This window comes from Phoca vitulina, unplaced genomic scaffold (genome assembly GCF_004348235.1).
Source record: "Phoca vitulina isolate PV1807 unplaced genomic scaffold, GSC_HSeal_1.0 scaffold46, whole genome shotgun sequence".
NCBI lineage: Eukaryota > Metazoa > Chordata > Mammalia > Carnivora > Phocidae > Phoca > Phoca vitulina.
In genome coordinates this window covers 9,299,020-9,319,914 of record NW_022589749.1, presented here as the reverse complement: position 1 = coordinate 9,319,914, position 20,895 = coordinate 9,299,020, and the positions used below count along the sequence as shown (strand labels likewise).

The window sequence follows — 20,895 nt, the reverse complement described above, 5'->3', positions numbered from 1 at the left end:
CTGCCCAAATGCCTTCTGCCTCCTTCCTGCATGCTGCCCAGCATCTGAATATCCTTCCCCGTTCTGGGTGAGCCCTTGGGGGTGAAAGCCACCCCCCACTACAGAAGCTACAGTGGGGTCTTCCTCCCTCTCCTGCCAGGGCGTTAGGTCCTGGGCATGGGTCCCAACCTTAGCCAGCTGGCGGATGGTTTAGCCAGTCGATTTTTTAAAATAATAGCTTTATTGAAATATAATTAGCATACCATAAAATTCACCCTTTTAAAGTGGTTTTTAGTATGTTTACAGAGTTGTGAAACCATCGCCACAATTATTTTTAGAACATTTTTGTCATCTGAAAAAGAAACTCTCTACCCATTAGCAGTCACTCCTCTCCCCTCCCAACCCCCCCCCCAGTCCCAGGCAACCACAGATCTACTTCCTGTCTCTATGGATTTGCCTCTTCTGGACATTTCACATAAACGGAATCATACAATCTGTGTCCTTTTGTGTCTGCCTTCTTAGCATATTTTCAAGGTTCATCGATGTTGTAGCAGGTATTAATACTTCATTCCTTTTTATGGCTGGACAATACTCCATTGCTTGGATTTATCACATTTTGGTTATTCAGTCGTTGGTTGATGTTTCCCCCGTTTGGCTCTTCTGAATAAAGTTACTATGAACATTACCACACAGGTTTTTGTACAGATGTGTTTTTCCATTTCTCTTGCCTATATAGACGGAGGAGTAGAATTTCTGGGCCATATGGTAACTCTAACATTTTGAGGAACTGCCAGACTGTTTTCCACAGCAGCTGTACCATTGAATGTTGCCATCAGCCGTGCACGCGCCTTCCAACTTCTCGACATCCTCACCAACACTTGTTCTTTTCTGTCTTTTTTTATTTTAGCCATCCTACTGGGTGTGAAGTGGCATCTCACTGGGCTTTTGATTTTGACTTTGATTTGTGAGGCAGTGGAGGAGCAGTGGGGAAAATGACGTACAGCAGAAATGGCCACTGGAGAGCCCAAGAGCGTTGGAGGCACTGAGCTCATGGCGAGGCAGGGCCGTAACATCTGGCCTTCTTTCGTTCCCTCTCATTTTCAGAACTTGTTTCTCCAGTCTTTGCATTGCTTCTGTGAGTTACCGGATGGTCTCCAAGTAAAGTCCCTTTCCACTGGAGCTAACCAGAGCCACTTTCTTTTGCTGCACATCAAAGATCATGATTGATACTGTATTTAAGCTATCCCTTAGCCTTGACACTTATTTATACTTCCTGAATTGCGTCTTGTTGCCATCCTTCACTTCTCCCCAAACTACTGTAACAGTCTCCTTGCCGTTGTCCCTCTTCCCAGCCATCCCCTCCTGCCCATCACCCACCCAGTCCTATGCTTCTGAGATGCAAATGTAATCCACGTCTCCTCCGTTACTTTATTTTTTTAAATTTTTTTAATTTTTTATTTTATTTTTAAAGATTCCATCCATTTATCTGACAGAGAGAGACACAGCGAGAGAGGGAACACAAGCAGGGCGAGTAGGAGAGGGAGAAGCAGGCCTCCCCGCGGAGCAGGGAGCCCGATGTGGGGCTCGATCCCAGGACCCCGGGACCACGACCCGAGCCGAAGGCAGATGCCCAGTGACTGAGCCACCCAGGCACCCCTTTTTTTTTTTTAAAGATTTTATTTATTTGACAGAGATAGCGAGAGCAGTAACACAAGCAAGGGAGTGGGAGAGGGAGAAGCAGGCTTCCTGTCGAGCAGGGAGCCCGATGTGGGGCTCGATCCCAGGACCCTGGGATTATGACCTGAGCCGAAGGCAGACGCTTAACCATCTGGCCACCCAGGCGCCCCTCCTCCGTTACTTTAATCTTCAAGTTTAACCTCCTTGATTTAGGGCACAAGGCCATCCATAATGTAAGCACTGCTTTCTCTGGGTTGCTCTCCTGCCACCACCCCTAGGGACCCCACAGATTGGCTTAGAGTGCCTCATTGATATAATTTCCTCTCTACCTGCCCTGATCTCCTCCTCCTTCCCACCCCATCTGCTCTAGATGCCCCTATATCATATCACGAGGTACTGTAATTATCATCGACATGTGTTTCCCTCATTACAATGTAACCTTCTTAAGGGCAAGAACCAGGCTCTGTGCCACATTGTATCTAGGGCTTACCATGCTGTGTTGACACTGAGGTCACTTAGTAAGAGGATCTGCAGGTGACCGGTTATGGCCATTCCCTCATTTATCGTGAAGAAGTCGAGGAGGCAGAGGCGGCCAACCAGACACCGAGGAAGGGGTGAGCGGCATGCATTTGCTGACGCTTTCCCGTATAGCTGGCTGCCTTCTGGCAATTACCAGCGACTAGGGGGAAGGTAGATTGTGTATGAAGGAACAAGATCACGGAGAAAACTGTGGTTACATTTTTTTAAGATATTGAAATCTCTGGAAAACTACGGAAGATGAAGCGATGCCAACTCAGGATGTAAGGTTTATGAAGCTGGAGCCAGCTGTGAGCATTTCCCCCTTTGGCTTGTGTCATGTAAAAGAACATGTCAGCTTCAGGGCTGGCTCCGCACATGACTTATTGATGGTCTTTCCTGGGATCCTCAATCTCACACCAAGACTCTGGATATAAAGAAACGAGAGCGGCCAGATCTCCCATTTGGGAGACCCGGCTAGCCTCCCTTCCTCCTGCTGACAGTTCACGTGAAAACATTCCTACTCAGACTCACGAGGAAGAATCATATAGAAGAAACTTCTAGACCCCTGAAGACATCGCGTTGAGCCTACATCCCCCTCTGTGGTCACTGAATCTTCTGGCTTTGGTGCACACTGTCCTCTCTGTCCGGAATGTTCTCCCCTATCTCTTTCCATGACTGGCTCTCAACATCTATGTCTTCTCTTCGGAGAGACCCTTCCCGACCATCTTAAGTAAAGCACATTCCCCTCTTGGTATTCCATGTCACAGGGTCTGGGCTTTTTCTCTAGGACTGCGAGCGCAACCTGCAATGACCCTTTATGTGTTTGTTTCGCGTGAGCTCCCTAGAGACGATGGCCGCGCCTGTCTTGCTCAGCACCGCATACCCAGGGCTGGTGCACAGGAACCATCGGCTGAATTCATGAGTGGACAAAGGGATGGGCGAAGCCCGTCTATGAAGAGCTCAGGCGCTCGGAGAGAAGCCGGGCAGCAGTCGGCCCCTTCGATAGGACAGTGTGCTCTGAGTTTGCCACGGCCCCCTCTCTCCTTCGTGTTGGAGCCTGCCCTTGATGTGCTCTCGGTGCTTCAGACCCCAGGGCCGCAGCACCGCTCACGGCTCCCTGCTCCAGGGATCCTCAATCTCACACCTTTCTGCACCACCCCAGTGGTGGTGCTGGCCGGCGGCGGGCCGGGGGACTCGCCCCTTGCAGCATGCGCTGCTGTGTTGTTTGAAGTGCTGGCGAGGAGGGTGTACGAGCTGCTTGTAACTAAACTTGTTTCCCTCCCAAAGAAAGCACCCCTGCTTGCTTTAAAGAGTAAGATATACAAAAATAAATACCATGTTTACACTGATGTGGTTTGACTTCCAATCAACAAAACAAGAAAACATGAACGACTTGGGATGACCACATTCCGTGGCGACATCTCGGATGTTGAACTCCCTCCCCACCGCACCACTGGTCATTGCAAACCACCAAGAACGGACCGGGGCACTGCTAAGTACCCATTGTGACCTAGAAAGGCAGGAGGCCTGCCTCACCGATCAGCGGCTCAGGATAACTAGCTAAAGGGCACAGGGACCCCGCTCTTAGCTGTCCTGTGAGGTCAGTCGGTCCTTATACTCTGTATTGCACTGCCATGGAAGAATGTCACATCGACCTGGGTTGTTGTTTAAGATTTTATTTTTAAGCAATCTCTACCCCCAGCGTAGGGGTCGAACTCATAACCCTGAGCTCAAGAGTCGCACACTCTACCGACCAAGCCAACCAGGAGACCCTGGCTTGTTTTTTGTATTTTGGTTTTTTCCTTTAGGCTAACCTAGCAGAGGGTAGTTCTATGACATACGAGTAGGGTGGCAACTTGCTATTGATTCCCAATGCCCTGTATCTATTTATTACAGTCAATTTGGAAGCAGCTGCCTGCAGGGGAACTGTTGGCCAAATCCCTAAAGAACGTGTTCAGGCCGAAAACACCAGTGTTGAGGGTAGCCATGGCTTAAGGACACAGATCTTTAAAAAAAAAGACCCTTCTTGTCTGCATTGCCTGGAAGTGCAGCAGAGGCTCACGTTTGCAGAGGACAGACAGCAAGTGGGGTGACCCCAAAGCAGCCGGCCCTGACTGGCTTCAGGAGTGTTTGCTTGAGAATGGAGAGGTGCAGGGCAGATCACGGAAACGATTCAGGGGTGACTCAGTCAGAAAGGTGGTGCAGATTTCTTTTTTTTTTTTAAGTTTTAATTTTGAGATAATTTTAGATTTTTTAGAAGATTTATTTATTATTTTAGAGAGAGAGAGAAAGTGTGGGGAAGGGGAGAGGGAGAGAGAAAATCTAAAGCAGACTCCCCGCTGAGCATGGAGCCTGATGCGGGGCTCCATCTCACGACCCTGAGATCATGACCTGAGCCAAAACAAGAGTCGGACGCTTAACTGACTGAGCCACCCAGGCGCCCCAAGATAATTTTAGATTTATAGGAGAGTAGCAAAGGTAGAAGAGAGAGTTCCCAGGGACCGCTCCCCCAGCTTCCCAGGTGTGTATACGCTATGTAACCACTATATTGTGATCAAAACTAAGAAATGAACAAGGGTGCAATGCTGGTAACTACACTAGAGACCTCACCTGGATTGCATGCTTTCCCCAACATCCTCCTCCTGCTCCGGAAATCCATTCTGGGATCCCGTTTTGCCTTTCTCCACCATGTCTCCCTAGTCTCCTCCGGTCTGTGATGGTCTCTCAGTCTTGTCTTGCTTGTCACGACCTTGACAGGTTTAAAGAGCACTGGTCAGGTCAGTTGTAAAGATGCACTGTGTTCATAAAAATCTGTTGGGATGGGTGATCCTGGCCTCGGAGGTAGAGTGGCCTACAGCCCGAGGGACAAATGTGGCTTGCAAGTTAAGAATGGTTTTCACATTTTTTAATGGTTGAAAAAAAAAATCAAAAGAAGGTGATTTCGTGATATTTGGAAATTATCGTGAATTCCCATTTCAGTGTCCACAAGTAAACATGATTGGAACGCAGTGATAATCATTCATTTCTAGATTGTCTGTGGTTGCCTTTGTACTCCAATGGCCAAGTCAGGGATTGTGACAGAGCCCATTTGACCTGCAGAGGCTCAATATTTACTCTCTGGATCTTTATAGAGAAAGTCTGCTGACACGATGTAGAGCCTGGCAGGACCTGGCGTTTGCCTTTATTTGAAAGCAAAGCCAGCTATTAAAGAGCTCCAAGTGCATCCGTCCAGTCATTCCACAGATACTATTGAGGGCCCTTTGTCAAAGCCAGCAGAGACCCCTATTTGGGTAAGCGCTAAGGAAGCCAGAACTTTGGAACTGGAGACGGTCAGTGCTCACCAACCGCCTCCCAGGTCTCTGTGCAGTTTGTCCTGTTTTGAGCTCTGCCTTATGCTGGTAACGCTTTACTTGCACCCTCTCCTTTAATCCTCTCAACCAGCCAGGAGCTGTTCCAGGAGGAAACCGAGGTTTCCGAGACGAGCCACAGGCACACAGGGAGTCCTGAAATGGCAGGAGCAGAGAAGCTCAGTCAAGCCCATGGGCTTCCAAGGCAGACGCTGTGCAAAGAATTTACTCGCCATGCTGGGGAACAGCCCTGGGGTCTGGAACAGAGGGGGCGAGGTGGGGTGGGGCAGGGAGGCTCCTGGTGGTTCCTGAACTCTAGAAGCAACAAACCAGGACGGTTTGGTTGGTCAGTAGCTGGAGGCCCCATCCGAAACAGTGTTCTCCTTCCAAAGGAACATCACAGTGTTCAGTGTTGGGGCCCTAAGTCCATGATTATACTTCTTTGGCCTTTCCTTGCTCCCTTCCTGGTGTCGCTGCTCGGCCATGCACACTGTTGGAGAGTCTGGGGGCTCTGCTCACTCCGCAGGAAGGCTGCCCTCCCCTTCCTCCCCTGGATGGGGGCGCTGATGTCCTACGCCTCCAACATCCGTGTGGCCAGCAGGTGGGGCCTGCTGGGGATGGGAGACAAAGGGCCTCCTGGCGCTGAAAGGTGCACAGGTCTTCTCCATGTTGGTCAAACAAGTTGAGAGACTCCTGAACAAAAGCACCTGCAGAAGGGGGCCCCAAAGGTGAGAAGGGGACCCCCTGGCCAAGCTGGGCTGGGAGTGGTTGGAACACTATTGACAGGAATCCTGCTGTCCCCTGCTGTTTTGGCCTCCCCTCCTGGAGGGGACTTGGAGACAGGGCAGCTGGTTCAGCACAGTGGGAGCCCCTCAGCTGTGGTGTGACCATGGTTCCAGATCACTGGTCCAGGCACAGCGGGTCTGACTACTGGCCAGTTCTGCTCAAGACAGTTTTTCCAATACATGCAGTCAACAAAAACAAAAGCAGAATGTGCCCAATTTAATCAAAGAAGCCTCTGGTTGGTGTCCAGACTGAATCCAATTCTGAGTAAATTTTTGAAGAGAACAAGTCATCTGAGAGTTTCCTGTTCCCTAAAATGTCCCCAGGAACTTTTTAACTGGCTTGGTAATATATCTCCTAAGCCCTTAGCAGCTGCAAAATTGATTCATAAAGCTTGGTGGGGGGGGTTTGGTTGTTTTGGTTCTTACAAAACGTAAACCGGGTTGCCAAGCCCAGCAACACAACTCGATGAGCAGGTGCCACGGAACCCCGGCCCACACCGTCTGTCCCACAGTCACCGTGACACAGCCTGGTTTGGGGTAGACAGTTCTGTTCTACATTCCAGGGTGTTCCAAAGACTCACTGAAGCCAAGTCTCCAAGTGGACGCCAGGCAGCGGGGGGGCTCCGTGCACGAGGGATGGTGCCGCTGTCATTTACTTCTCTCACACGGACTCTGCTCCTGAGGAGGAAGGGCCCTTAGGGGAGCCTAAATGTCATCTCCCACGCCAGGGCCTCTGGGGAAGGACATGGTTTGGGTGGGAGGGTGTGATGGACTGAGCACGTGTGGAGAATCACATTTGGCACATATGTCTGAGTGAGAACTCATTACTGATAACAAATCTTTAAAATCAGGGGCGCCTGGGTGGCTCAGTCGTTGAGCGTCTGCCTTCGGCTCGGGTCATGATCCCAGGGTTCTGGGATCGAGCCCCACATCGGTCTCCCTGCTCAGAGGGGAGTCCGCTTCTCTCTCTCCCACTCCCCCTGCTTATGTTCCCTCTCTCGCTGTCTCTCTCTGTGTCAAAAAATAAATAAAATCTTTAAAAAACAAACAAAACCCCCCCCAAAAAAAACAAATCTCTAAAATCAGACCAGCACTTTTACCTGTTTACACAATGATGGTACTTTTTACTCTCAAGGTCAAAACACCGCTGAAAACTCAGTAATGTTCCCCAAATATCCCCGGAACTGGGCTCCATTTTTGCCTGCTACGTGTTTTGAAGCCCAGCGGAATATGAGGCAGCGATCTCCCCCACTGGCTTGGGGGTGGATGTGGGGGAGGGGGAGGCTCACAGACTCTAGTCGCTGAGCTCTGCCCTCTGTGGGGCTGGCTAGGTGGCTTCTGGTCCAGGTGCAAGGCACACAGGGCCCCAGGGGTGCTTTTTTGCATTTTCTCTGGCAGTTGCCACCGGGGTTAAGCATGGCCAGTGATGCTCTTCATAACGGCCACACACAACTGCTTAGGTGTTTTGCTGATGAGAAGCCACGAGCAGGGACTCTCAGGAGCCCAGAGCACCCAGCTCCCCCCTCCCACCCGAGTCAAACCTCAGGCAGGGGTGATCCACATGAGGTCAAGGGTCCAGGTGGCACTTGAGGGGAAGGGAATAAGGCCGCACGTGTCCCTAGGAAGGCCTGCTGCAGGTGGAGGCCCTCTCTGCCCCCAGGACCAGCCCACCTCCAGGTCCTTTTCAAGCCCGCTCTGGAAGCACTGCCTTAGATCAAGCAGAGAGACGAGCCAGGGTATCCAGCCGCCATGTACATCCGGCTACCAGTGTGTTCCTTGCCTCCACCCACTTTCTTATTTCAGAAACACTGGAATGTCCAACTTTGTGAATTCCATTGCTTAACAGAAATTTGCTTTTAATGTCTAAATGTTCCAAAGATTAGAGTGGGGGCAGGGAAATGCAGGAAAAGCAGTGCCTCTTGGAAAAAAAAAAAACACACACACAAACCCGCACACACAAAGTCCTTTGTGTTTCAAACATTCCTTACAACTTCACTGACCATAGGATCTTGTCTGAAATCTTGTGAAATGGTTAGGCCAAGAATGTCTGTCGTGAATATTTCTGCAGTGATTTCGTCTGGAAGTTCTTCTTCAAAGCAGATTTCTGAACCTAGCCAAACAAGCAAAGAAAACAAATGCCTTCATAACGATTAGTTTTCTAACTAAGAAGCACTTTCCAAAAAATACAAGGAACCAATACTAAACAAAAGTGAGAGGTGCTTTGTGCTACGGTTTGGCTGGGAGTCCTAAAACCCCCCTGGGTGGAAATTGGCTGAAATCCCTTCTTTATGGTTTGGAGCTTGTTACCAAATCTCTGTGAACTTCACTGTAAAGCCTTAACCACATGGTATGGTTGATTTATGTGTAACACCTGGGAGCGTTGCATTCTGAGGTCCCGAGTACACAAGGAATGGGGTGGGGGACTTTGGAGGCTGGAAATGACCCACCAGATACTGGAGTCTACAACTGTCTGAGTCCAGAAACCCTGTTTAATGTGAAACTGGGGATGAACAATGAAAGCTGAGGGAGGGGGCACCTGGGTGGCTCAGTCGGTTAAGGGTCTGCCTTCGGCTCGGGTCATGATCCCAGGGGCCTGTGATCAAGCTCCACGTCGGGCTCCCTGTTCAGTGGGGAGTCTGCTTCTCTCTCTGCCTCTCTCCCTGCTTGTACTCTCTGTCAAATAAATAAATAAAATCTTAAAAAAAAAAAGGAAAATAGCTATCTTAAGTCTTCATGGGGTTGCTTTAAAAAAGAAAGCAAGCAAGCAAGCAGAGGGAGAATGACGCCTGGTGAGGGGTCAGTAATGGTGGCAGGCTTTCACCACTGCGGGGCATCGGGCAGCATCTGGGGCTTGGCAGTGGAGACACCCCTGCAGGCCCGGGAGAGCTGTTTATTTTTTTTTTAATTTTTAAAAAAATATTTTATGTATTTATTTCAGAGAGAGAGCGAGAGCACGAGCAGGGAGAGGGGCAGAAGGAGAGGGAGAAGCAGACTCTCCGCTGAGCAGCGAGCCCGACGCGGGGCTCGATCCCAGGACCCTGGGATCATGACCTGAGCCGAAGGCAGACGCTCAACCAACTGAGCCACACACACGACCCTCGGGAGAGCTGTTTAGACTGGTTTCTCCAGAACTTAAATTCACAAGGCCCATTTTCCTCCCTCCAGTGGACTAAAGAGGGAGGTGGGCAATCCTCCGGCAGGAGAGGGGAGGAGGACGAGCTTTAGGAACTTTCAAGCACTAGCAGCTCAAAGCCGGGCTTGTGCTTCTTCACGGCCCTGTCCTTACTCAAGTCTCTCGACAATGCCTCTCCTGAAACACCTTCCAAGCTGTATCTTCTCTCCTAGTGGTCATGCAGCCCAGCCGCAAAGATGGAGACCGGGTCCGGGGAATAAAGGGAACACAAGAGCAGAAGGCACAAAGGACGGACGGCACATGGTAACAAACGTTCTCATCTCTCAGATACGACCACGGCTCACTGGTCCTTTCATAACTTATTCATGTTGGTCCCCAGCAGACTTGCTTTGTTGTGTGCGTGCTATTAAGGAGAGTGGCCTGCACCAGTCAAGGGAAATAAATGCACTTAGGTCTCCAACAAATTAGTGAGCCGCGGCGGCACGCCCAGACAGAGCCGGCCCCAGTACCTTTGACAGAGGAGGCCGCAGGCTCAGATTTCCACCCCTCAGGATTCAGTCCGAACAGGGTAGCAAAGCAGTCGCCCATCTCCTCTTCGGTCATGTGCTCACCTGAGAATCGTAAAGGGAAGAGTGTCCATTCAGCTCTGGGGACGACGCATCATGTCAGAGCTTAGCATCATCGTTCCGAGGTCTTAAAGAGAATTATCCCGCGATTTCCTTTTCTTGAGACACAAAAACAATCTACGGGGTCCCGTGTTACTTTCACAAATCCTTCCTCATATGGGGGTTAAGAATGGTGCTCCCAGGAGGGGAAAGCTGTTGGGGCGCGTTTGGAGAAATAACACAACTTTCTGATAGCCTGCACTCGGCTTCAGTTCACCTTCCCTCACGCTAGAACCACGGGTTAGACCAAGAGCAATCGTTGTCCAGGGAGAAAGCCTACCTGACTTCCTCACATACAATAATGAGGGAAACAGTAGGTAAAAATGGGAAATTTTACCTTGGTGTGGTTTTACCTCACCCTTGCATCCCAATGTTATAACAGCCCAGTGAGACTGGTGGCTAGCCCTTTCACCCCCGTTTTACAAGTGAGGACACTGAATCTCACAGGGGTTCAGCAAGTTGGGACATAAATCACATTCTTAGGGACCCAGGACGGCGCCCTTCCTGTCACCCCCCTGTTTACCAGCTCTGCGGATCAGCAGGTGGCATCCCTCATGGTTTTTGGGGAAGCAGACCCCCCCGCACCGTAGATTAAAGATGCCAGGGGGTCTGCCTCCCCAAAAACAGCTCCTCTCCGGTGGCAATAGCCCAATGATGTGACAAGATACTCCCTATTTATGGATTTACCTTTCGTTAGAAGCAGTTTCAGGAAATCTTCTCTTCGTATGGCCTTCTTTCCTTTTGAATTGGTAAAACCAAGAACATCAAAGCTCTGCTGGATGCCACTCATGGTGTTACCGAAAGGTGGCCTGTGATTGAGGTAAACTTTGAAGAAATCCGGTAAGTTGATTTTGTCAATTAGCTTTCCAGTGTCCACATACTCACTAAATCTGATTTCGTTAAACATATCTTCAATCTAGGGAAGAGGTTATTACAAAAAAAAAAAGACCAGAGTAAGCATGAGAGACACTTTCGGGGCGCCTGGGTGGCTCAGTCTCAGTCAGTTGAGTGTCCAACTCTTGGTTTCGGTTCGGGTCGTGATCTCAGGGTCGTGAGATCGAGCCCTGTGTCGGGCTCCATGCTCAGCAGGGAGTGAGTCTGCTTGTCCCTCTCCCTCCCCCTCTGCTCCTCCCCTGCTCTCTCTCTAAAATAAATAACATTTTTTTAAAGAAAGAAAAGACACTTTGTTACACTTCTAAAAATTGGACAGTAACAGACGAATGTTTACAGTTAGCTGAAAACCTGTCTATTGAGGGTTGCTTATATCCCCCAAGAAAGAGATGTGGACGTCCTCAGCCCCAGGACCTCAGAATGTGACCTTATTTAGAAATAGGGCCATGGCAGACGTAATTAGTTAAGATGAGATCATACTGGAGCGGGATGGGTCTTTAATCCATTGTGAATGGTGTCCTTATAAGAGGAGGGGAGAGACACACAGGGAAGGGACAGCCATGTGATGACACAGGCAGGGAGTGGAGCGATGCAGTTCAAGCCCAGGACTGCTGGTGGCCACCAGAAGCTGGAGGAGGCGAGGAAGAAGGAAGGATTCTCCCCTACAGATTTCGCAGAGAGCACGGCCCTGCTGACAACCGGATTTATCCTGTGAGAGGCTACATGTCTGTTGTTTGAAGCCACCCAGTGTGTGATGCTTTGTTACAGCAACCCTAAGACAGTGGCCAGTTTTTCAATACTATCAGCATTGCTACATTAAACCACCACTTACCTACCCATCTCATAGTGCATTGACTACTTCCTTGCTTTGTCAAGCAGAGGTTAGTTTCATTTAGAAGGCAGAATCCTCACAAACTGGGAAATTATAAGAATAAGCAAATAATTCCATGTGAAACTCGAATATGGGACCAAGGGCCCTAGTAAATTTCAATTAACTGCACCAGGATTCTTTTTTTCTTTTTTTTTCTTTTCCATTTTCAATGTGTACTATTTTATATATACAAAAGATTACATGTGACTTATGGGTTTAATTAAAAAATGAACACCTATGAAGCCATCGTTCATTGAAAAGATCAACCAAACTGATAAAAATCTTTAGCTAGAATAACCAAGAAAAAAAAAAGAGAGAAAAGACTCAAATTACTAAAATTGGGACTGAAAGAGGGGACGCCAGTACCAACTTTTCAGAAATAAAAAGGAGGGCAGCTCTTGCTGCCCGCAGGTCTTGTCCCCATGTTTTAATAAAACCACCTTTTTGCACCAAATAAATAAATAAAGTATGAACAACAACAGGTCAACAAGATAACTTAGATGAAATGAAGACATTCCTAGAAACAAATGACCAAAACTGACTCAAGAAGAAATAGAAAATCTGAATAGACCTATAACAAGTGAAGAGATTGAATTAGCAATTTTAAAACTTCCACAAAGAGGAGCACCTGGCTGGCTCAGTCAGCAGAGCATGCGACTCTTGATCTCGGGGTTGTGAGTTGAGCCCCATGTTGGGTGTAGAGATTACTTAAAAAAAAAAAATCTTAAAAACAAAACAAAACTTCCACAAAGAAAAGCCAAAGATCAGATGGCTTCACTGGTGAATTCTACCAAATACTTAAAAAATACCAATTCTCCACAAACTCTCCCAAAAACAGAAGAAAAGGGAACACTTCCCAATTCATTCCTGGAGGACTGCTTCCTGGTTTGGAAATTCATTATGCATTTTCCAAATTTTCTAGAATGAGAAAAGGGTGCTGATCTGTCTATGGATTCAAAAGGAAATGTGATGCCAGTTAATGCAGGTCTCCACATGGCTCTCCTTAGGGAACCGCGAGAATGCAAGAAAGGGAGAAATACAAAAACAAACAAAACCCCTCCTCACTGCCATCCACCACTCTCTGTGCAGTATTTTTGTACTATGCACACTGCAGTCAGCTGAAATTCAGAAACCTGAGTTATACCTGGTAAAGGGCAAGAAATGAGTAATTTATTTTAATATCTGCATTTTAAACTGATATGCTTCCTAACAAATTGTGGGGCTTGCAATTTTACAAAAAGAGAGAATAAGGGCCACAGAAAAGTAGGAAATATTTTTTCCCCCAGAACATGAACTCTGCTTTGGTCTGTAGGAATAAATCAGGAATTGAATCTATATTTGTGCACATTTATCAATAGGCAACCAATCTCTCCCTGTCCACTAAATTTCAGAGAACAAAAATCGGGAAGAGCGTCCGTTTGAAGCTACACTAAATATCAGCTTGTCTGGGGCACCCCAGTGTCTTGGTCTGGCCCCAAGTATCAAGAAGAAAATAAAAGTCTTTTGCAGTCCAACCATTCAACCATAATTTCTGTGAAAGATTTGACATACTTTCTTTCCATTTCCCTACCCCATGCATACAAAATGTATATGTATATGTTTTGCAAAATTCTTATCATATATGTATATAATTTTGTATCCTGGTTTTTTTTTTCCTTTAACACTGTATCTTAGTAATCACCTAGTATTTTCTTTCTTTCTTTTTTTTTTTAATCACCTAGTATTTTCAAAGAAGCCATATGTTTTCAATGTAACATTCTAGGAATTGTCTTTAGACATAACATCATTGGTCACAGATAAGAATGAACTTTAATTGATACTATATAAGTACCTTAAGTGGTAACATTTTCATGTAGAGCATTTACTGAGTTTATATTATGTATAATTGCGAGTTAAATTATGTATAATTTTATGTATAAATAAAACACTATCCAGTATCATATTATTTACATTTTGTACTATATTAATTGTAATTGTATTATAAACATGTGCTACTATTTACTATGAGCCAGTAGAGACTAGGGCTAAATGTATGATCATTGATGACAGACCTAGGTTTAAATCCTGACTCTCCCATTTTCTATCTGACCTTCTCAGTTTCCTCATCTTGAAAAAAGGGGTAACGGGAGTTTTGAAGTTTACTGTGACAATGTATTTAAGGTGGTAAACATTAATGCCTAACACACTGTAAGCTCTCAAAAAGCAGTAAACACTCTTGTGATTATTATATTTTCTATACCTTTGCTAATTATGATACATGTAATTATAACATAAATTATATATTTATACTTATATAAATTATAAAGTATATGTATGTTATAACTTATAATTACATAAATAATACACATGATATATATAAATTATAAATGTAACACATGATTTAACTCAATTCAGAAATAGAAGACTAACCCAAAGATAACAAAAAGGAACTCAAAAGTGGGAGTTACTCATACCCAGAGTGTTCCAGAGATCTCAGTGAACATTCTCAGCACAAACCACTGAGCAGGTGATTCACCTCTTACTCTCTTCTCCCATGGGACTGATCAAGAATCACTGCTCAGAAAGCATAGAGTTGGCATCATTGACATTTTTTTCCTGAGCCTCCTTTGCAAGCGTTAGTTGAAAAGGCAGCTTTTGCTACATGTCTAAACAAAGTTCACGCTTGGGAGAGGAGCCTTGGAGACAGAATGGAACGCTGCGAGCCTTCCCCAGGCCCCAGTGTGAAGCCGACTCCGGAGGAGCGGGGGCTCCCATTGCCCTGCCCAGAGCGCTCTGCTTGGCTTCAGCCCTGCCTTTATTGCCATTCTCATGCTGGCCCTTCCTCCGCTAAGGCTGGGCTTCATTTGATGCACTCGAGGAGCTTTGGACATTAAGCTCCATTCCCAGAGATCCTGATTTCATTCGTCTGGGGTGGAGTATGAGCAGTCATATTTTTTAAAAGCTCCTCAGGGGATCTGAATGTACAGCCAGGATTGAGAAGCATGGCTTCAAGGCAGGGGTTCTCAAGCTTTGTCAGGGGGTCAACATGACTGGGAGGGCTTATTAAAACAGACGGCCGGTCCCACCCCGAGTTTCTGATTCAGTGAGTCGGGGAGGGGGGCGGCGAGATTCTGCCTTTCTTAACAAGTCTCCAGGTGATGCCAATGCTGCTGGCTTGGGGGGCCACCTCTTTGAGAACAACTGCTCTTAGACCACAGAGCTTCGGCAGAGGGGATACTTGTTCCAAAAAGAATCGGGACCAGGCTTAGGATGTTCAGTAGAAAGGCGCGTTGTAGCGGCCCAGAGAAGTAAGAAAGGAAACAAAACAAAGCAAAGCACACAATGCAGGCACAAGGGAGGTCATGGGAGAATTTTTCTTAAAATATACAAAAGGCTTATTTAGAATAACCACTTGCTGCCCTAGTTCATTTAGTTCAGTTTACTAGCGGTTACCGAACATTTGGTTTCGTGCTAGGTGAATGGAAGGCAAGTCACTTAATGATGACAAGAACAGCCCTGCACTCTAGGACTTTTCGGTCAGCAAATATTTATTAAACACCTGCTAGGTGCCAAGCCCTGGTCTGGGCCCTGCGAAGAGACAACGTACACGGAGAGAGTGAACCAAAAGGAAGGTTCTGTCACTGTGGTTTGGTTCTCAGCCCTGGCTGCCCTCGAAGAACCCCCGGGGGGGCTTTTCATCACTATCCTTGCCCCTAGATTCAACTGCTCAGGAGGGCGGGCCCAAGCATCAGTACTTTCTAAAGTGCCCTCGAGTGGCTTAATCTGTTTGGATACCGTGGCTCTCAGAGATTCAGTGCCAAAGGCAGGCGCTCCACGCCAAGAGCTGGAGGAGCCCTCAGCGAGGTGGGCCTGGGAAGGCTTCATGGAAGAGGTGGACTGGGAGGACAGCCAGCGAGGATCCAGCCAGTCTATGAGGGGCAACAAGTTGAGGAGGGGGCTCGAGCGGGGGTTGCCTAAGAAACTTCCCCAACCCCTTGCACATGGCCCCTGTCACTGTTGTAACCACCGGCGACAGGTGGAGTAGGCTTAAAGCACACAAGCTGGTCTCCTAGTTCTCAAGGTCAGAAGTCTGAAACCGGTCTGAAGAGCTAACATCAGGTGTAGGTGGGGCTGCGTTCCTTCTGGAAGCTCTAGTGGAGAATCTGCATGTGTTGCCCTTCCAGCTTCTAGAGGTGCCATTGTCCCTTGGCCCATGGCCCTTCCACCTTCAAAGCCAGCAGCCTCATCCCACACTCTGACGTCTCCTTCCCTTATCACGCCTCCTCCTCCCCCAAACCCTCTTATAAAGACCCTTGTGATTACACTGGAACCACCGGATAATCCAGGATAATCTCCCCATCTCAAGACCCTTAATTTAATCATACCTGCAAAATCCTTTTGCTACGTAAGGTAGTGTATTCACAGGTTACATGAATTAAGACACAGATACCTTTGGGGGGCATTATTCTGCCTGCCACCCCTTCTGGCCCTGTTGAGAAGTCCCGAGAGAGTTCTGGTGGGTTGGGATTCCGTTGAGGCACTAAGGAGCTCAGCGCTATCGGCGGGTCAGAGGATGCACACTGGCAGTCCAAGGGCTAAGTCTGCTGACATGCTTTGTTTGGTTCGTGTGGTACTTCAAAAATTAGGAGATTTCATATAAAAATCTAGCGTTCAGACTTCTCTTGAAAAGTCAGAGGAGTCTGATGATGGTAGTCCTGCATTTCCAGATAGAACTGAGAAGGAACCATCCCCAGTAGAGAGCTGTGTTTTCTGTCACTGACACCTCATCCAGGCAGCAGGGGCCCCTCTGGCTACCCCCTCCTCAAAGGAGTCTTGGGGCCATAGGAGGTGCCCACTAGATGTTACGCTCTCTATCATAGACCACGCTCTGGGAACCCTGAATCCCAGGACTTCCTCCCCCAAATAACCCAAGCCCACTTCTAGGGCCTGCAAGAGCTCCTCCTGAAGTCATCCTCTGAGAGGGACCCTCACCAGTGGTGTGCCCCTCCCCACCACGGGCCTGAAGGGCTGCCAAGGAGGGAGCGGGGGGCGGGGGGGGGCGAGACAAGGTTTAGTCACTGGCCTGGCTCTCCTCATGCTGCCCATCCAAGTGCGAAACTCCAGGAGCCCCAGAATTTGAAGGAGCCCAAATTAAAGGTAGAACTGTCAAGGCGGGGTATTAATTTAACATCTTGTTGCTTGGTTTATAACTTCTACACACTTAGCCACACGGCACCTGGGCCTCTGCGGGCACGGCTGTGTGGGCCCCGTGACAGAAGGGGGGCCTGTTCCTGGTGGGTTGGGTCCCCTTGCCCAGGACTGCTTTACTTCTGCCTCTGTCATTCACCCCCATGGCAGCAGGAAGCCCCTGATGGCCTGAGCACTGTGGTTCATAATTACGCTTTCTAACCTCCCCGTGAGGCGGAGAGGAACATGCTACATCTGAGCTGAGGCCTTCCTCAGCGTATGCGCAGGCTCCCGGTGAGGGTCGGTTTCTCTTGTGCTAGTTTCATAGGCTTGCAGGCTGGGAGGACTCTCCCTCCTTCTTATGCTCGCTGCCCCCCAACGCAGGGTGCCCCCTGGAACGTCCCCTGCAGATGAGGAGCTGGTCTTCACCTGGCGCCCTCTCCTGGGGCCCCGGGCAGCGGAGGAGGGTGCTGAGGAGCAGGTTGCAAGGCCGGGCAGCCTCCCTGCACAGTCACATCTGGAGACACTTCCGCTATTTATGCCCGGCTCCGTGACTCACAGCTGCTCCCTGCTTCCTCCAGGAACTATATTTGGATAGCGGCTGCCTTTCTCCAGGAGTGGGACACGCCACGCCCGCTGGACGCAGTCGCAGGGTCAGGCCAGCCCTTGGGGCTCGGCCCCTGTGCTTGCTCTCTCCCTGCTGTCTGGGGTGAGGTTGACCCAGAAATGAGAACACCGCCCATTCCAGGGCCCTTCACGATGACCTTCCCCCAGGCCCTCATGGGAGCCCCGCGGTCAAACGCTTCCAGGCACTCACTCCAGGAAATGGCTTTAAAATCTAAACGGCAAGTCCTCCAGCTTGTCCCAGACCCACAGTCAAGGGTTTGTCAGTCAAGCGCTCACAGCTCTTCAAAGTCCTGCTTCCTCGTAGCTGCACCCAGAAACATGGGTGAGGGCCTGGTTCAAGTTAAGAAATAGTAAATAGAAACCAATCTGGCAGTTCCTCGAACACGGGAGTTACTAGCACGGCAATTCTACCCCTAGGTACGCACATAGGCCAAGAGAAATTAAAACACGGCGCTACACAAAAACCTGTACACAAATATTCATAGCGGTATTATCCATAATAGCCAAAATGTGGAAACAACCCAAATGTCCATCATTTGATCAACGAAAAAATAAAATGTGGCATATCCACATGAATCAACGGAATATTACTCAGTTATAAAGAGGAAGGAGGCGCACACACCTGCACCTTGCAAACGCGATGCTCCGAGAGAGAAGCCAGTCACAAAAGACCACGTAGTGCGTGATTCCATCGATATGAAATGTCCAGAACAGGCAAATCCACAGAGGCAGCAAGGAGACTGGTGGGTGCCCGGAGCTGGGGGGTGGGGGTGGGGAGCGGACTACTAAGGGGTCACCGTATTAAGCGCACTAATGGGCGTGGGGCTTCTTTTGAGGGTGATAAACATGCTCTGGGATTAGACAGCGCTGATCGCTGCACAGCTCTGTGAACAAACTAAAAGCCATTTCAAATGCATGAATTGTATGGTAGGTGATGTATCTCAGTAAAGTTGTCAAAAAGAAAGAAAAATAATAGGAGGTGAAACCATGGCAAAGGCAAGTAGCAAAGCAAATAACACTAGTATTTTTTAAAATATATTTTCCACCATCACTATGATCTATCCCGTTATAATCATCAAACCAACAAAGATTCGTACATGCTTGTTATAAAAAATTACGCAAAGATATGTAAAGAGAGAAGAGATATAAAGAGAAGTAAAATGCCCTATAATGCCCCACCCCTCAGCAATAACCAGTGTTCGACGTCGCGACTTTCAGGGTTTCTTCCTTGTTCGCACTAAAGCGCACATGTAGAAACAGAACACGGGAAGCCTCACGTCCCCAACTGTAAAATGGAAACCATAGAAGCATCTCCCTGGCGAGAGGATTAAACACCAGCAGGGTTGGCATAAAACTGGGTGTGCCGTGAGAGCCCCAGAGAGAAGGGCCTGGCTGCTGCTGGTGGCGCTCGTGTTATTATGGTACTGTCGTCCCCTGCATTCTTTTTTAGCGGCTGCGTGGCATTTCGGGATTTCTTTCTTTAAATGCATTACAGTGTGAACAACAGAAATCGTTTTGTCTTGCCCTGATCTCTCTGCAGGGGGACACACTGCTCACTGGTGTAGGGGCTCTCAGCTGACCAGAAAGGCCTCCCTAAAACAGTGGGCCACAGAAATAACTCTTGATATTCCTGTTTCAGAGCAAATCTGACATACTGAGGGCTTCTTTTGAACATGCAAATCTCCAAATTCCCATGGGGTCTTTATCGGGGCAGACGCTGTGCCCATGACCACTGGCTCAGATTTCTCCTCCTTGTATGGGGAACGCTGCACTGCTTGGCCACGGGCCCTCCATCCCAGCTGGGACCATGGTTTAGCCACAAGATTAGCACAAACGGCTTTGGGAGGATTTGTTTGTTTATCTTTCTGGGTTTTGTTCTAGATACAAAAGCAATGCAAGCCACATGCTTGTAGCTAAGAAAAATTAAAATATTACAGAAATGTCTATTATGAGCCCCCCTCCCCATATAACCACAACTATCTTCTAAGGAGGGTGGAAACCACTAAATGGGACATTTTTCATTTAAGGACCCTCGAGGTGGGCTTATATTGCAGGTTTGGAAACAGAAGCTAAGAAGAGCCAAACTACCATGGCTAACACAGGGAGAATGTGGAGTTCCTGGGGGTATGCCAGGAAAGGGGGGGGGCAGAGCACTGAGTCCTGCGTGAGATGAAGGCCAGCAAGGAAGCCCCTGTCAGGGTGATCATCAGGACTGGGAGAAAGATCTAAAAGGAGTTTTAGGTAAATTGCTGTGAAATGCAGTTATGTGTCTCTTTCTGATCATTCCCAAATTTTCAAGAAAGTTGTCTTGCGTGAGTGGGCTTTGTGTTTTTGTGGAAACTGAGGAACGAGCTGAGTGTCAGGTCTGGAATGACGTGGGGTAGACAGAGCCTGCACACACACACACACACGGGAGCCCCCAGGGTAGCCCCAAAACTCCGAGTGGCATGGACCAGAGCCAGGTTCCAGCTGGTACCAGAGGCCCCTGCTGACACGGGGTTACGTGTACAAAGTAGGAAGTAAAAGTTATCCCAAATCCCACCATTCAGAAGTCAATGTCGTTAAGCATTTGGGGCATGGTCTTTCAGAATTTTGCTAGGCATGTATGAGTACCTAAATTATTATTAATGAAACGAGCTCATGCTTTACATATTGTTTTGCAACTTGTCCTTTTCCCTTTAATAACAAAACCTCTACCTGCTTTTTGAGTCAAGAAACGTTGGTCAATTTCACTTTTTAATGACTACTAAGTGGAGGTGTGCCTTATTTTATTTATCCCATCTCTTATCAACAGACATTAGGATTGTTTTAATTTTTCATTATCTGGAAAATATGCTGCAGTAATTGTCCTTTCCATATGCACATCATGGTACACTTGTGTGAGTTTTTCTGTAGGGTATACTCCTAAAAGTACATTTGGTGGGCCCAAAGATATGCACATATAAAAGTTAAGTGATGGGGCACCTGGGTGGCTCAGTCGTTGAACGTCTGAGGTCATGGTCATGACCCCAGGGTCCTGGGATCGAGCCCCCCATCGGGCTCCCTGCTCAGTGGGGAGTCTGCTTCTCTCTCTCCCTCTGCCTGCCGCTCCCCCTGCTTGTGCTCTCTCTCTGTGTCAAATAAATAAATAGAAACTTTACCAAAATTTTTTTTTTAAAAATTAAGTGATTGTTTATTGCTCTCCAAATATTCCTAAATAACACTAAAGTTCCTGAATCTATCAAAAACTTTAGGG

The 20,895-nt window shown here is 48.0% G+C and overlaps 1 protein-coding gene across 2 annotated transcripts in view; it reads right to left on the bottom strand.

The window, feature by feature from the left end:
* Positions 1–4,647: 4,647 nt before the first annotated feature.
* WDR66 (WD repeat domain 66) overlaps positions 4,648–20,895 on the bottom strand; it is a 67,245-nt gene continuing 50,997 nt past the window's right edge. The window contains exons 20-24 of one of the 2 annotated variants that reach the window (XM_032431383.1): positions 10,793–11,021; positions 9,950–10,051; positions 8,308–8,417; positions 5,517–5,678; positions 4,648–4,924 (exon numbers count right to left, since the gene is read on the bottom strand). In XM_032431383.1, the coding sequence (XP_032287274.1) occupies positions 4,736–4,924; positions 5,517–5,678; positions 8,308–8,417; positions 9,950–10,051; positions 10,793–11,021 (792 nt within the window). In that variant the 3' untranslated portion in view covers positions 4,648–4,735. The remainder of the gene's footprint in view (positions 4,925–5,516; positions 5,679–8,307; positions 8,418–9,949; positions 10,052–10,792; positions 11,022–20,895) is intronic. The other variant, XM_032431382.1, reaches the window with a different exon arrangement.